The sequence below is a fragment of the Vulpes lagopus genome, chromosome 8 (genome assembly GCF_018345385.1).
Source record: "Vulpes lagopus strain Blue_001 chromosome 8, ASM1834538v1, whole genome shotgun sequence".
NCBI classification, from domain to species: domain Eukaryota; kingdom Metazoa; phylum Chordata; class Mammalia; order Carnivora; family Canidae; genus Vulpes; species Vulpes lagopus.
The window spans coordinates 103,823,964-103,840,901 of NC_054831.1; the positions used below are offsets into that span (position 1 = coordinate 103,823,964).

The 16,938-nt window shown below is 40.7% G+C and overlaps 2 protein-coding genes across 2 annotated transcripts; both read right to left on the minus strand.

The window, feature by feature from the left end:
• Positions 1-745: 745 nt before the first annotated feature.
• Positions 746-16,925, minus strand: AK6 (adenylate kinase 6). Its single transcript, XM_041767026.1, has 5 exons — positions 16,815-16,925; positions 15,828-15,920; positions 5,249-5,307; positions 4,776-4,921; positions 746-1,203 (listed from the first exon to the last, which is right to left on the minus strand). The coding sequence occupies exons 1-5, from the start codon at positions 16,840-16,842 to the stop codon at positions 1,011-1,013; spliced, it is 519 nt and encodes a 172-aa protein (XP_041622960.1). The 5' UTR covers positions 16,843-16,925; the 3' UTR covers positions 746-1,010.
• On the minus strand, positions 13,832-16,863 carry TAF9 (TATA-box binding protein associated factor 9). The gene is made up of 3 exons (XM_041767025.1): positions 16,815-16,863; positions 15,828-15,920; positions 13,832-14,871 (listed from the first exon to the last, which is right to left on the minus strand). Exon 3 carries the CDS (start codon positions 14,852-14,854, stop codon positions 14,057-14,059), a length of 798 nt encoding a protein of 265 aa, XP_041622959.1. The 5' UTR covers positions 14,855-14,871; positions 15,828-15,920; positions 16,815-16,863; the 3' UTR covers positions 13,832-14,056.
• Positions 16,926-16,938: the final 13 nt, after the last annotated feature.

Consider the following 16,938-nt stretch of genomic DNA (forward strand, 5'->3'; position numbering starts at 1 on the left):
CGAACTTTCCCAGAATACCCTTTTGTATCTTTCGATTTTTTTATTTTAATTTTATTTATTTTTATTATTCATGAGACAGAGAGGCAGAGGCAGAGGAGGAAGCAGCAGGCTCCCTGAGGAGCAGGGAGCCCGATGCGGGACTCAATCCCAGAATCCTGGGATCACAACCTGAGCCACTCAGGTGCCCCACCTTTTTATTTATTTATTTTTTTGTTTATTTTTTAAAAGATTATTTATTTGTTTATTCATGATAGACACAGAGATTGAGAGAGAGGCAGAGACACAGGAGGAAGGAGAAGCGGGCTCCATGCCAGGAGCCCAACACAGGACTTGATCCCGGGACCCCAGGATTGCGCCCTGGGCCAAAGGCAGGCGCCAAACTGCTGAGCCACCCAGGGATCCCCCCTTTTTATTTTTATACAGAATATAAGTATTACCACTTGCTTGTGTGTTTGTTTTTTATTTTTTTTAATTTTTTTTTAGATTTTATTTATTTATTCGTGAGAGACACAGGCAGAGGGAGAAGCAGGCTCCATGCAGGGAGCCCAACGTGGGACTCGATCCCGGGGCTCCAGGATCATGCCCTCGGCTGAAGGCAAACGCTAAACCGCTGAGCCACCCAGGGATCCCCCTGTTTCTTATTTTAAGGAAAGAAAGACGAAAAACTCTGATTTATCATTAGTCTTAAGGTTTTTTTTAAGGGATCATCTTCATTTTCTTCTATAATCAGCTGAGGAGACAGCCACCCATTTAGTCAGGTTTATTTATTCTTTAGTCGTTGAAGTATTTAAGATGACAGTTTTTACTCTAGATACTTAATGATATTGTATACACTATACTTGAGAATGTTTTGCTTTCTCATGGAGAAAGAAAGCCTAAATATAAATCTCTAGACTATCCATCTAGTAGTCCTGCAACACAATTTTAATAAGTTTTACTGATAACTGAACAATTTATTCAATATGGCAGGGATATGACAACCGTGGTTGTAAAGTAGCTGGTCTTATAAGTCAGGAGCTATGATCCTTGACCCACTGCTCAATCCACTTCAGTATCTGATTGATGTTATCTTCCAGATCTTCTGGTTTATTGCTGGGCAGCTGATGTACTATTTCTTCTTTGTAGGATGCTAATGCTTCCTCATAAAGAACTTGAAAAATTTCACACTGAATATTGTCTTTTAGTTTCTTCTCATTATAACCCCTGGAAGGCAATGAGAAGGTAAGAAAACAAAAAGCAAACTGAATGACATTAACTAGAATTTTAGGAACACACTAGAAACTGGACACTTTTAAATACATGAAAAATCATGCAAAAATACTTCTTGTAGTCTATTTACCTCGAGAAGACGACTGGCAGCTGTAAGTATGAGTGACTTTTTTGGCAAGAGGGTTAACTAAGGTCCAGTGTTTACAGTTATCTTAATTTGCCCCCCCACAATTTGTCGTCCACTCAATTAGCAAACATACCTACCTACCTCGTCAGATATTGAGCTATGAGATAAATATGTCTACAGCTGTGGTCCTAGATTTCAAAAGAATTAGAGGAGTTAAAATATAGATAAAATAACTAGATGGCATATAAAAATGAAATATTTGGGACGCCTGGGTGGCTCAGTAGTCAAGCGCCTGCCTTTGGCCCAGGGCGTGATCCTGGAGTTCCGGGATAGAGTCCCACATCAGTATCCCTGCAGGGAGCCCGCTTCTCCCTCTCCCTGTGTCTCTGCCTCTCTCTCTCATGAATAAATACAGAAAATCTTTAAAAAAAAAAAAAATCATGGGAGGCGACTGGCTGGGTCAGTTGATAGAACATGTGACTCTGATCTTCGGGCTGTAAATCTGAGCCCCACATTGGGTGGAGAGATTACTTAAAATCTCTAAAAAAAAAAAAAAAAGGCATATTTATGATAGGATGCTATGTATTAATTGGGTACTTGGTCATACAGATACATGTATCTATGCTTTCCCAATTCCAAAGATATTAAAAAATTAACACATAATCTTTACACAGATATATAAATTAAGCAACTAATTAGCTAATGAAAAAGATTAAAAAATATTCAAATTCAACTTTTGACAAGATTAAAATGAATTACTTAAAAGGTGATTAACTTTATGAAAACATAACCACAATGAAAGAAAACTTTTGCACATCATGTATCTGATAAGAGATTTGCATCTGAAATACAAAAAACATAACTTAATTAAAAAGGAAGAATAACCCAATAAAAAATTGGGCAAAGGATCTGAAGGGCTCTTTCTCCCAAGAACACATATACAAATGGATAATAAGCATATGAAAAAATGCTCAACATCATTAGTGAACAAGGAAAAGCAAATAAAAACTACAATGAGATACTACTTCATATCCACTGGGATGGCTACTATCAAAAAGACAAAACAATGAGTGTTCGCAAGGATGTAGAAATAAGAGTCTTCATACATTGCTCTTGGGAAGGTGAATTGGTACAGCCACTTGGAAACACAGTCTAACAGTTCCTCCAAAGGCTAAACATGGAGTTACAGTAACACCCAGCAGTCCTATTCTTAAATTCCATATCCAAGAAAAATGAACATATTATGCCCATACAAAACCAGAGGCATGGATGTTCATAGCAGTATTATTTATAACAGCCAAAAAAGGAAATTCAGACATCTATAATCTGATAAATGGATAAATAAAATATGGCATATCCATACAACGAAATATTATTTGGCAAAAAAAACCAATGAAATACTGATATGTGCTGAACCCTGAAACATGCTAAATAAAAGAAGCCACGAAAGACCACATATTGGAAGATTTCATTTATATCAAATGTCCAGAACAGGGAAATCCAGAGATAGGTAAATTAGCAGTTGCCTAGGACTGAGGGAATGGGGATATATGAGGGATTTTGCTAATGGGTATGGGTTTTTTGGGAGGAGGGAGACAGTGAGCATTTTCTAAAATTGGTTGTAATGATGGATGCATAATTCTGTGAATATACTTAAAACCATTGATTTGTATACTTCAAATGGAATTGTATGTATGTGAACTTATCTAAATAAAGCTGTTTTATTAAAGGTGATTATTTGTAACTTTTTCAGTGGCTAAAAACAACAAAACCCTAGCAAAAAAACAAAAAACAAAAAAACAAAACAAAAAGAAAAAACAAAAAAACCCTAGCGCGCTCATAGTTTTTTCAGACCCTAGTCAGTCTTGGCTATTTACATAAAACAGTAATTTTAAGATTTTATTTTTAAGTAATCTCTACATTCAAAGTGGGGGTCAAACTTACAACACCAAGATCGAGTTGCATGCTCTACCAACTGAACCAGGTGCCTCAAAACAGTAATTTTTCTAAAAGATTATATTTACTTATTGGAGAGAGAGAGAGAATGGGGGGGGGGGATGGAAAGAGGGAGAGGAAGAAGCAGACTCCCCACTGAGCAGGGAGCTGCATGTGGGACTTGATCCCAGGACCCCAAGATCACAGCCTGAGCCAAAGTCAGATGCTTAACTGACTGAAGCACCCAGGTGCCCTCCAAAATAATAATTGCTAATAAAAACTTTGAATTGCCTTGTTTGAGAAAAGGAATGTGTACCATTACGGTCTCTGTTACTTCTCATTTAAAATACTTTTAATGGCTTTTCACTGCTGAAAGAAAGATTAAAGTTTTAGGTATAGCTCCAACGTTCCTTGTATATTTGCTGCCACACTCCTTGCTGCAAGGATTTTGCAAATATGCAAGTTATGGCTAGTCCAAGCTGATTACCACCAGTGAGACCTATAAATTCTACACCTGGACTTAGAGGCAAACTTTTAGAGCTTTCCTTCTGAGACTGCCTTGTAAGTCCCTCTAGAATCTCCATCTTACCCAGCTTGAATCAAAACACAGTGGAAAAATGTTTCCCATAAAAATATCTCTTTTTTGGTTATTCTGGATTAAGTCTGATGCTCTCGTGGAGGGACCAACCCAATTGTATTTTAAAGGTTGTGGAATGTTGACATGTCATGTCTCTTTTTCATAAGCTCCCCTATTCACGTTGTGGGGATGATATGACTCCTGAGGTTACGTTCACTCAGGAGTCAGAGTATGTTATTAGCTTCTCTGTTTTCCCAGCAAGGTTTTACACTGAAGAAAGAGCGCAATTAAACAGGGTTGCTGTAGGGATGCCTGGGTGGCTCAGTGGTTGAGTGTCTGCCTTCAGCTCAGGATGTAACCCCAGGGTCCTGGGATCCCCCACAGAGAGCTTGCTTCTCCCTCTTCCTGTGTCTCTGCCTCTCTCTCTCTGTGTCTCTCATGAATAAATAAAATCTTAAAAAAAAATAGAGTTGCTCTATAGTATATTTTACTGAATCAAACTGTCAACTGCACTATTCATGTACCCAGTTATAAACTACTGCCTGTGTGTGTGGTTTTTTTTTAAATATTTTGTTTATTTACTCATGAGAGACACAGAGAGAGAGGCAGAGACACAGGCAGAGGGAGAAGCAGGCTCCATGCAGGGAGCCCGATGTGGGACTCGATCCCGGGACCCTGGGGTCATGCCCTGGGCTGAAGGTGGTGCCAAACCGCCGAGCCACCCAGGCTGCCCCTTGCCTGTGTTTTACACACACATCTTTTTCTCATGAATTCAAAACCTTGGTACCATACAGACTTGGTTATATAATGAGACACCGAGAGCCAAACTTTCAAACAGAATCCTTGATCATGGTGGTACTAGCCAATTTCAGGAATCTGAATAAAGGTTTATATCATACTTTAAAAATTGTGTTTTTCCTTTCTTACCTTGTTTCTAGTCTTTTGTACAGTACACTGTTATCTGCTTGCAGCACAAAAACTATATGGAACCAGCGTTCAGGGAAGAAATCACAACCATGGTAATCAACAATAACTCCACCTTCACTCATTTGGTTTTCTAATTCATCAACTACCTGTAAGAAAGGGGAAAAAAAGAATGCTTAAAAAAATGTCAACCTTCCTATTAAATTTTAAGAAGTATACTTTAAAAAAAAATTTTTTTTAAAGTATACTTTACAGGGGCACCTGGGTAGCTCAGTTGGTTTTGATTTTGGCTCAAGTAATGATCTCAGGGTTGTGAGATCAAGCCCTAGGTTTGGCTCTGTGCTGAACATGGAGTCTGCTTAAGATTCTCTCTCTCCCTCTCCTTCTGCTCCTGTCCCCCCGACCCCAACTCGTGCTCACTCCCCTTTAGAAACAATCAAGAGAAGTGTACCTTATTTTTTAAAAATTGTACTTACTCTGTCTTCATCTAAAATGGGGCAATCATACTCTTCATCGTAGCCATCATATAATTGCCCTAAAAGAGATTTACATTGGCTTACTAAAGTAGTATTTACCAAGTAACTTTCAGAAGTCTTCAATCAATTTTAAACTCTAGGAAAAGAAATACATCAATTACTCTTTTTTTTTTTTTTTTTAAGATTTTATTTGTTCATGAGAGACACAGAAAGAGAGAGGCAGAGACACAGGTGAGGGAGAAACAGGCTCCATGCAGGGAGCCCAACGTGGGACTTGATCCCAGGTCTCCAGGATCAGGCCCTGGGCTGAAGGCAGCGCTAAACCGCTGAGCCACCGGGACTGCCCCAAATACCCTTTTAGAGACCGAGGAGGGCGCTAACATGAGAGCTATCACCTGGAGACCACATATAAAGAGCCCTCGTGGCGCAGCGGTTTAGTGCCGCCGACAGCCTGGGGTGTGATCCTGGGGACCCTGGATACAGTCCCACATCAGGCTCCCTGCATGGAGCCTGCTTCTCCCTCTGCCTGTTCCTCTGCCCCTCTCTCTCTTTCTCTGTCTCTATGAATAAATAAATAAAATTTTTAAAAAAAGAGCAATTCTGATAAATTTGAATTTTATCTAGAAGGAAATTGAATAGCAATCTATCTTTTACCAATTTTAGCTATCAAAATATCAAATTTATAGTATCAAATTTGTAAGGCTAAGGAGATGGAACTTAGTAAAAGCAACAACAGATTCTAGATTCTAAAAATGAACCTTCTGTCATAGAAGTCACATCTTCATAAGGTCTAGGTAAGGGGAGTCAAAATCTAGGTGTTCCTGAACAGTATTGTTACTTCTAGATTTCCAGTATCCCCAAAACCCACAGGTTAAATAAACATCTTACTTCAGGAGGCAAAACAAGAATAATGGGCAGTTATAAAGAAGGCAGATTTAAATCTCACATTAGAATTTTACAACAGGGATACCTGGGTGGCTCAGTGGTTTAGCATCTGCCTTTGGCTCAGGGAGTGATTTTGGGTCCTGGGATCGAGTTCCGTATCGGGGTCCCTACAGGGAACCTGCTTCTCCCTCTGCATGTGTCATCTCTGCCTCTCTGTGTCTCTCGTGAATAAATAAAATTTTAAAAAATTTCCCAACTAATCGAAACTGGCTTTCAAAGGAAGTCTTGCGGGCAGCCCAGGTGGCTCAGTGGCTTAGCGCCACCTTTAGCCCAGGGCCTGATCCTGGAGACCCAGGATCGAGTCCTGCGTCAAGCTCCTGCATGGAGCCTGCTTCTCCCTCTGCCTGTGTTTCTGCCTCTCTCTGGGTCTCTCATGAATAAGTAAATAAAATCTTAAAAAAACAACAACAGGGGATCCCTGGGTGGCGCAGCGGTTTGGCGCCTGCCTTTGGCCCAGGGCGCGATCCTGGAGACCCGGGATCGAATCCCACGTCGGGCTCCCGGTGCATGGAGCCTGCTTCTCCCTCCGCCTGTGTCTCTGCCCTCTCTCTCTCTCTCTGTGACTATCATAAATAAATTAAAAAAATTTAAAAAAAAAACACAAAAAAAGTCTTGTTTTAGAAGGTGGGACACAGGGGCACCTAGGTGGCTCAGTTGTTTGAGCATCTACCTTTTGCTCAGGTCCTGATCTCAGGGTCCAGCCCTGGGTCAAGCCCCACATCCAGCTCCCCGGGCTCCCTGTTCAGCAGGGAATCTGCTTGCTCTCTTCCTTTGCTCCTCCCTTCCACCCCTGCTTGTGCTCTCTCAAATAAATAAATCTTACAAAAAAAAAAAAAAACAAGTGAGACATAATCCCACTCTAACCTGAATCTCTAGATACATGCAGTAAGGCAGGCTTAGACCATCCTTTTAGCCATCTTTAAGAGCATGCTGTGGTCTTCCCACATCTTTCCCTTTGATATTTTGGCGAAAGTTAGGGGTGCCTGGGTGGCTCAGCTGGTTCAGCATCTGACTCTTGATTTTGGTTCGGGTCATGATCTCAGGGTTGCTCAGCAGAGTCAGCTCAAGATTCTCTGTCTCTCCTGGTCCCACCCGCCTTTATGCACATGCACACATTCTCTATCTCTCAAATAAATAAATGAATGAATAAAATCTTAAAAATATTTTGGTGAAGGTTGAAATTAGGTTAAAACGAGTATGAAAAAAAAAGGAAAAAAAAATAAAAAAAATAAAAATAAAATGAGTATGAATTCTGAGTATGGGTAGTCCTGAGGACTGGTGGGAAGCACAGAGCAGCTGCAACTCTTTGTCCTGCCTGGAGGGTCTATGGACTGATTCTGGGCACACAAGCCACCTCCAGGCATCTTAGTCTGGCCTTTGCTTCCCTGGATTATTGCTCTACTACCAGAAACTCTAGCTAAAACTGAACTGTCTTCATATTGGGAAAACTGGCTAACAGTTTAGAAAACTGTACCTATAAAGTAGGTGGATCAAAGAGCTAATTTTTTAATTCCAAAGATAACTTAGTGGAAAATGTAATCTTTAAAGGAATGATTCATTTGAGTCTGTGAATGACTGAATAAAATACATAAAATGTTAAATCTCTGTTCAATGAAAAATAATATACCAAGAAAAATAACAGAAATTTTTGTAGTAGGACAAGATACTAAAACGTAGATTATATACTGACCTTCAAAACCCAGATAAAAATATGTAACTTAAAAAAAATAAGAGTTCACACAGGATGGAAAAGATATCTAGTAAACATACCATGAAAAATGTTGGACTTTCCCAGCTATTAAAGAGAAGCAAATTAAAATGAGCCTTTTTATGCCAGTTGCATTAATTACATACATACACAGTACACTGAAAATGTATTTTTAAGACAATTATAAAAAGAAAAACATTGTACTCATTCATAGAGTTTCTCTACCATTTAACTTCTCACCTGAAAAAATTTTAAGTGATGAAGTGATAAAAAGCATTCAATAGGGAAATACTTAAATCTCAGTTTTCTAATTGGATAAAATATTATGTAATTAAAGTTAAGGAAATAAATATTAGTAGCATAGACTAGATTGCACATGAGAAGTGCTTATGACACAAAAGGTAAAACAAAAAGCAGAATTCAAAGTTGTATGCCATAGGACCAAGGATTAGAAGAAAAACAAAAGAAGGAAATGAATTAGGATTTGAAGTACTTTTTCTGTGTATTGTTTTTACAATGCCACAAAACCCATTATCTACTGCTGATTCTGTACTACGTTGGAATCCCTTTGTTCCTTCATATTTCAAACCCTTGACTCTCAAGACTAGTGAAATGATTAAAAATCTATGCTGTCGAGAATAAGACAGCTACTGCAATATTAACTTAGAATTAAAGTTTTTGTACTGCAATGCTGAAGTGCAGTATTTCTTAAATCATGTTAATGTAGTTGAATAATGTAATCCAAGCTTTCAAACATTCATTTAAAAAACATTTATCAAATACCATGTACAAGTGTCTGTAGACGTAGTAAGGATTTACTACTGCTCATTATGACCAAGGAGGCAAACAGTCTTTCCCTCAAAGAGTTTACAATAAAATGAAAAAGAGATTAGATCAGTAACCTGGAAATTATACTAGGATAATATTTTAATGTTATGATTCATCATGTTATAAAAGCAAAAGCATGGACACCTATTATGTGGGAACATAAATATGGAATATTAGAGGAGGCTTCCTGGAGGAAGTGACTTCTAAGGGGAGACTGGAGCAGTTACCGGGGGAAAAAAGGTAGAGAAGACTATTTCCAACAGAGAAAAAAGATACGCAAAGCCAGAGAGGGTGGGGAAAAGTCTTTTAGACTAGTTAGAAAATAGGTAATAAAGGGTCAGGTTAATTGAAGCCAGATCAAAAAGGGCCTTTAAGGTTGCAGAGTTAGACTTTATTCTAAGGCAAAATAAAATAATTAAAGCAGATTAAGCATGAAATGACATTATCAATTACAAATATTTTAAAATGGTTTCTCTGCAGAAAATGAGTTGAAAGAAGGCCAGTCAGGAAGCAGGAATACCAGATCGTGGCTACTGCAGAATTTTAGGTGACTGATTATTACCATCTGTACCACAGTGAGTGGAGAAATGGATTGTCAACTTCATTTCAAATTTCCCCAAAAAAGGGAAAAACGTATGTTACTTTAGAAAGTTTCAGTTGGAAGTGAAATGTACAGTTGTATATGTATAGAGTCCTAATTTAAAAAAGATGAAAAGGCTTGAATTGATTAAATGACCAAAAGCTTAGAAAATTAAATCTATTTTCTAAACAAAGTTTTATGTTTATTTAAAGAGACCTTAGTTGTAGAAGAAAAATTGATTGTGGGACCAGAGTTAAATGGTAAGTTCTGGGCAGCCTGGCTGGCTCAGTGGCTTAGCGCTGCCTTCAGCCCAGGGCGTGATCCTGGAGAACCGGGATCGAGTCTCACATCAGGCTCCCTGCGTCCCTGTGTGGAGCCTGCTTCTCCCTCTGCCTGTGTCTCTGCCTCTCTTTCTCTCTCTCTGTGTGTCACATGAATAAATAAATAAATAAATAAATAAATAAATAAATAAATAAAAGCTTAAAAAAAAAAAGGTAAGTTCTTACCTCAAAGATCTTTCCTGCTGTTGTTAGTCAAGCTATAAAAATCATTACGTTTTCTTTAACTGCAATCCAAGAATTTATAAACTCACATAAAAGCTGTTAATGATATTGGGATGCTAGCTATTTTGATGCTGTTGCCACTACTTAAAACATTTTCAGATTTCTTACATTATATAATTTTCTTTAAAGATTCTATTTGAGAGAGTGAGCGAGCTGAGAGCAGGAGCAGGGATGGGACAGGGGCCAAGGGAGAGGGAGAAGCAGACTCCCTGCTGAGCAGGGAGCCTGATGCGGGGCTCCATCCCAGGACCTCAGGGTTATGACCTGAGCCGAAGGCAGACTCTTAAGCGACTGAGCCATCCAGGAGCTCCCCCTTGCCTACCATGGGACCTGAACTCACAATCCTGAGATGTGAGTATGCTCTATTCACTGAGCCAGCCAGGTGCCCTCAGATTTCTTACTTTGGAAACATATTTACCACATTTACCTCAATCCAACAAGTTTTTATCTATAATGCAATTACCACAAGAAGTTAGTGGATTTAGAAGTTCTCAGTGCTTTGCTATCTGACCTTTTATTGTTTAGAGAAAAGCACAATGAATTCTACTTAGAAAAGTGAGCACTAAAGATGAGACATTTGAGTTGGGTCTTTTATGTATTTTTTTAATTTCTTAAAAGATTTTATTTATTTATATATTTGAGAGGGAGAGAGAAAGTGGAGAGGAGCAAGGGGAGGAGGGGCAGAGGGAGAAGCAGACTCCCAGCTGAGCGGGGAGTCCAATGCGAGACTGATTCCAGGACCTGGAGATTATGAGCTGAGTCACCCAGGCGCCCTAGTTGGGGCCAAGTTGGGGCCTTTTAGAGTTGTTTATATACTAAATAAGGAAAAGCATCTATAGGTAAAGGGAATAGTACGTATAACGACATGGAGATGAGTTCCCTTGGCTGAGGAACAGTAAGTGCGCTGTGCATAGACTGAAAGGGACCTCAGGGACTGGCTGCAGGGAAAGCTGAAGGTAAACTATGACCAGTTCATCACCTATGTCATTATAGAGGATGGACTTTATCAGAAAAAAAAGTTCAAGTCTTGTTTATTCCTTCTCCTTTTTTTTTTAAAAGGATATAATGAGGAGGGAAGGAATAGTTACTGAAGAGTGTAAGACTCAGCAGAAATGGGCTTGAAGATGGAATGGGGTACCATAGCAATTTTTCAGGCAAACCATCAAGATTTTCAGGGCAAGTGCATCTGTGTAGCGTTAGAATGCATTTCTATGTGTGGGGAACAGGAATCAAAAGTGGGCAGGTAAGTATATGCTTCTTTTTCAGCTTATTAGTCTGGCAACTACCAAGGTAGTTGCCTTTAGTGGGTGTCTAGAAACTAGCCTCTTTTAAAAGGGAGTGACTAGGCTAGAGTGAATGAGATTACTAAAGGGAACGGCAAAATCACAACACAGCTGGCGTGAAGTCAGGAGAAGGAGGTACAGGGTGGGAGGGAGAAGATCACATGCAGACTGGGAGACAACAGCACTGGAGAGGGTAGTTTCAAAGCCTTCCAAGGAAGGTAAAAAATTAGATAAAGACGAGGTTAGAGTAGGGCTGGCAAAATTTTTCTGTTAAAACTGCCAGACAGTAAATACTTCAGGCTTTGTGGGCTAGTCTTCAGCTCACGTGGTTCCTATAAAAAACAGCAGCAGCCTGCCAACTTCTGGGGTAGAAAAAGATCACAAATTTAAGTGTTGAGGGCTCAGCTATGGTTTACAAACAGTTTCCAGTGGATCCAAAGTTAATGTGATACTTTGTCTAGACCTGTGGGACTCCTGGGGTTTACCCACAGGGGCTGAAAACTGATAAACATGTGGCAGGAAAATTAAGGGTGTTGTTGCTAAGTGATTACATATGGGAAAGGCTATCAAGTGAGGAAGAATCTGAGACTGGAATAACAAAGGTAAAAAAAACATTCTTAGCCACACCATATCAGGATTCCCAATATTATTGAATTAAATTCCCCACCTAATTTTTCCTGCCTTGGTTCCAAATGGCCTAAGAATGGTCTCTTACAAATAATACAGCAATTCAACAGGATTACTAGACTGGCAATAAACTCCATTTGGATAGATTTAAAACGAGGGTGGTTTTTGTTTTTGGTCTTTTTTTTTTTTTCTTTTAAAGATTTTATTTATTCATAGAGACACAGCTAGGGAGAGAGAGAGAGAGAGGCAGAGACACAGGCAGAGGGAGAAGCAGGCACCATGCAGGGAGCCTGATGTGGGACTCGAGCCCGGGTCTCCAGGATCACGCCCTGGGCTGCAAGCGGCTGCCCTGGTCTTGTTTCTTTATACCAGGGTGACCCAATCTCACTACTACTGACATTTTGAGCTTGGTAATTGTTTTATGGGAGTGGAGGGTATTCTATGAATTGTAGGATGTTCAAAAGAATCCCTGGCCTCCACCCCAGTCTATCAAGTCTCCAGAAATTGCCAAATATCCCCCGAAGGGCAAAATCACACCTGAGAGCCACTGCCTTATAGATGAGTAAAATATAATCACTATTAAAATATATCACTATTATTTTTAAGATTTTATTTATTTATGTATTTATGTATTTATTTATGAGAGATACAAGGAGAGAGGCAGAGACATAGGCAGAGGGAGAAGCAGGCTCCATGCAGGGAGCCTGATGTGGAGCCTGATGTGGGACTCAATCCCAGAACCCCAGGATCACACCCTGGGCCGAAGGCGGATGTTCAACCACTGAGCCACCCAGGCATCCCAAAATATATCACTATTTGAGAAAAACGAGGACAGGTGTCTCAGTGTATTTTCTAATTAAGATTTTATTTTGGAATGTTCTCTGGTTAAATTTTCAGATATATTCAAGTGGCATCCGTGAACAAAACCAGTCTGGTTCATTATGAAAAACCTTATAAAGAACCACATCTAACACATATTAAGTCAGGCAGAAATCCTTCATCTGGTATTGTTAAGGGGGGAACCCCAACTTTTCCTTTAAGGCTTAGATTCTAACTCATTAAATAATTTCAATAAAATCTAGAGAATGTTGGGTGCCTCCGTGGCTCAGTTGGTTAAGCATCTGCCTTCAGCTGGGTCACGATCCCCCTTTCATCGAGTTCCCTGCTTCTCCCTCTCCCTCTGCCTCTCCTCCCACTAGTACCCAGGCTTGCTCTCACATGGATAAATAAAATCTTAAAAAAAAAATAAAAGCTTTAAAAATACAGAGGACACCTGGGACTATACACCCTAAGGTGTACACACACTGGCTGGCTAAAACAGTGTTGAGTACAAGTATGAAAGGAACCAAACGTCTAGGGTTACTGTTCCTCTCAGTACTACTCATGATAGATTATACCAACTTCATTAAGTTTAGAAATGGTAAATCCAGTGGGTAATATAAACAGGGAGGCTGAAATTGACAACTCTGTGACTCTGAAATCACTTGTGAAAGACGGAGTTCAACAAACAAGGGAAGAAAACCAGATTTTATACAGGTATAAAACGGGGACTGACTAGCCATGTAAAACAGCAAAAAAATATTTAAATTTTAACTATACTTAAATACCAGACCTGGACTAAAAATACAAGCATGATACTATCAAATACATGAAAAAGCCAAGATGTACAAAAATAACCTGCAAAATGGGATAATGGGGAAAAAAATTTAAGTTTTAAAATGGGGACATACTGGGAGGCACGAAGAGTCCTTAAATATAACCAGAGATAAATAGGACCTAGGAAGAAACTGAGTAACTGAAGAGAAATCCAAACAGATGAAGTGGACTCTCCAAAAAAGAGACACGGTTAAACTTCAGCAATCTCAATGAGGCCCTAAGAGTGATTTATACACCAGGGATGATACTGTGATCTAAATATATGAAGGTACTAGAAGTACCGCTCTAGTGTTTATGAATAGACCACAACTTCAAGTTGTCGTCACTGCTATTCCTACTGGTGACACGTAAGAGAACTGATTCTAAAAACATAACTGCCAAAGTACCAACGACCAAACTGATGAACAATTTTATTTTTCACACTTAAAGGCTAATGAATAACCATTACTAATCCTATTAAAGAAAACCCAACATCTCAATAGGAAAGGATAACTGTATTTACTCATTAAATACCATTTAAGTTTTCTACAACACAACTTGAAAATACCCAGCATGCACGTTTAATCTCAGTACAATGGATTTAAGACCAAGTTTACAGGTTACAGCATCAAGGCTAGATTACAAATTATCATAGTCATCATCATCATCGTCATCGTCATCATCATCATCTTCTCGTTTTCTTTTCAATGCATTTGATGATTCATTGGAAGTATTTTGTGATGACACCATGTTTGTAGTGATAAGAATGTTTTTGGACCCAATTAATGATGGATTAATCAGAACATTCTGAACTGCGGATGTAGCAGGAATTGATGCTTTTACAGTTGGGGACTGTGATGTGGGCATCTGTACTGTAAACCTCTGCCCTGTGAGGGACATGGGAGTCCCTACTTTAGTTGACACTGACATGGTTTGTGGGGTTGGTGTACCAAGAGTGGGAGTACTTGGTCGGCTAGTAACAGAACCAACACTTAACCGTGGAACTGTTATTCTTCCCGCAGAAGTTGATGCCTTTTTTTGTAAAGACTTAAGTCTATAGTTTGGAGCCGTCAAGCAATATCTATCAGGTGGCAGCCTGGGGCCTGAATATGGCTTGATTAACGGCAAAGGAGTTTGATTTCTTTGCCTTGCAATATCCAATAAAAAATCTCTTGGGGGAGGAGAGGTAAAAGACTGATCAGCACGACACTGAATGGCCAGCCGCACATCGTCTGCATCAACAGTAGCCTTCTTAGCATGGCTTGAATAAATTTTTGCATCATCTAGGATTGTGGTCACATATCGGAACGCAAACTCCAACATCTGATTTATAACTCTTGGTTCATATTCTGTAATCCCCATATCCTTCAGGATTTGTGCCATCATCTGTGCATCTTTCGGCATGCTCTTGGGAGAAGCCATCTTGCCAGACTCCATGATATCTGTTGATCAGACTTTAGATCATTTGAAAAAAATACGTACATTAGATCAAACCTGAAATAGTTACTGTAGTAGCAACTGTCAGGAACTTTAAAAATTTTAAATACTGTTAAATTTTTGAAAATAGATTTAAAATTTCTTAATGTCAAATCTTTTTAATGAGGCACACTTTGAAGTTACCTTTACTTAAATTTATTGAATTTCTATTCTGTAAAAATCACAGAATAAAAAAAAAAAAACTAAAGACACAAATAAGGAGGTGATAAAAGAGCAGGGGAAAACTGGGTAAAATAAATAAAAACATTTATCACTGTAGAATAATGTGCAGTTGTGTGTGGGCATGCAACTATCTAATCTGAAAAAAAACCGCAGAAATGTCATGTCCTAGTGAGCTCCAAGTAACCTGTCCTTCCAGTGATATCTCTACTCACTGTCTCCACAGGTAGGCTTTGTACCATGCAAACCTTTATGTGTCTCCCCATCTCAAAAACGTTCTCCCCAAGTCCCGTCCGTCTCTTTTAAGGAAGCCTTCCCAATTACTACCATTCAGAAAAACTCCTGGCCAACAGGGTGGGGCAGGATGAGGGATCAAATTCAACATCACTGGGACAGAGTACCACACACTTTATTATTTTCTCTTTCCAGGGATCCCAACTGAGTATGTATTCCTTAACGGCACTCTATCTCAGCTTTTCTTTTCTTTCTTTTTTTAAGATTTTATTTATTTATTCATGAAAGACACAGAGAGAGGCAGAGACACAGGCAGAGGGAGAAGCAGGCTCCACGCAGGGAGCCTGATGTGGGACTCGATCCCAGGACTCCAGGATCATGCCCTGGGCCACAGGCAAGCAAACTGCTGGGCCACCCGGTCTGCCCTGTCTTGGCTTCTTGTGTCCCCTCACAAGGACGGCACCAAACACTCTACCATCGACTCTTGTTTGAAAAAAACCAACACCAAAGTATCCCTTACCTTCTTGAGCTAAATCACCCACATTAATGTATTTCAGTCCTGATCTCGATGCAAGTTCTTTGCCTAGTGTGGTTTTTCCAACCCCTGGGGTACCTGTAAGACAAGCCACAGGACAGTACTTACTGGTCGTGAAACACGCTCCTTAGACTTTACCGACCCATCTCCCCTTTTTAAGGTCTTTTAAAAAAAAAAAGAAAGAAAACACTGAAATGAAAAATGTCCCAATTAATACTCTGTGAACTAATACACTCCGCGATCTTATCAAACGGCTCAAAACCTGCCGCCTAACAGGATCTCACCGAGTGTCACCTGGTTTAGCACGAGGGGGCCTGGGTGACTCGGATACCGACTTGCAGACCCGCCCGCCCCCGAAACAGATTCTCCCAGAATCCCAGCTATCTCACACTAATATCGTTTATCTGCTTTACTTTTTTTTTTAGTTAAGAACTTATTCATAGAAAAAAACGTAACCAGTATGGAAGACAGCTATCGCCCCGGGAACTTCACAGTCGGAAAGCTTCCGATGCCAGCTCAACACACGAACAGGGTGAAGATAATCGCCCTACGTTCATAAATATCCGACCCCTCTGACCCAAATGCGACCGTCGGATACAAAGGGAAATGCAAAACGGCCCGGGAAGGCCTAAGGGAAGGCGCCGAGCACTGAGAGACCGGCCAAGGGTCGGCCCGGGCCTTACGTCATCTCGGCAAAGAAAAAAAAATTTACAGACAAAAACCAGAGTAGTTAAGATCCGGGAGTGTCCAGAAAGGGGACCGGGGCCGGTCCGCGTCCCCGAGCGGCCTGGAGCCGCGGAACCCCCGCCCCCACCCCCGTCCCGCATCGGCCGGAGGACCGCCCAGGACCCCGGAACCCAGCACCGGTCGGCACCCCCGGGGCGCCCCGCGCCTGCCCCGCCGCCCCACGGCACGCGGAGCCCGCCGCCTGCCTCGCCTGCCCGTCCCCCGCCCGCCCCCCGCGCGCCTGACCGGTGAGCAGGATGTTCGGGAGCAACATGGTCCTCGGCGCGCTGGCTCCGGCCGCCGGCGGCTGACGCACGGCACGCACAGCGGGAGGGGCCGGAAGGGGCGGGCTGCGGCGGGCGCCCGCGGC

What these genes read in the sequence shown, in the direction of transcription:
- TAF9 (XM_041767025.1), bottom strand. Translation starts at nt 14,854, where the DNA reads ATGGAGTCTGGCAAGATGGCTTCTCCCAAGAGCATGCCGAAAGATGCA.
- AK6 (XM_041767026.1), bottom strand. Translation starts at nt 16,842, where the DNA reads ATGTTGCTCCCGAACATCCTGCTCACCG. An exon ending in CCCGAACATCCTGCTCACCG is followed by an intron (nt 15,921 to 16,814) that starts GTCAGGCGCGCG and finishes CTTGTCTTACAG; the next exon opens with GTACCCCAGGGGTTGGAAAA. An exon ending in TACAAAAGACTAGAAACAAG is followed by an intron (nt 1,204 to 4,775) that starts GTAAGAAAGGAA and finishes ATTGCCTTCCAG; the next exon opens with GGGTTATAATGAGAAGAAAC.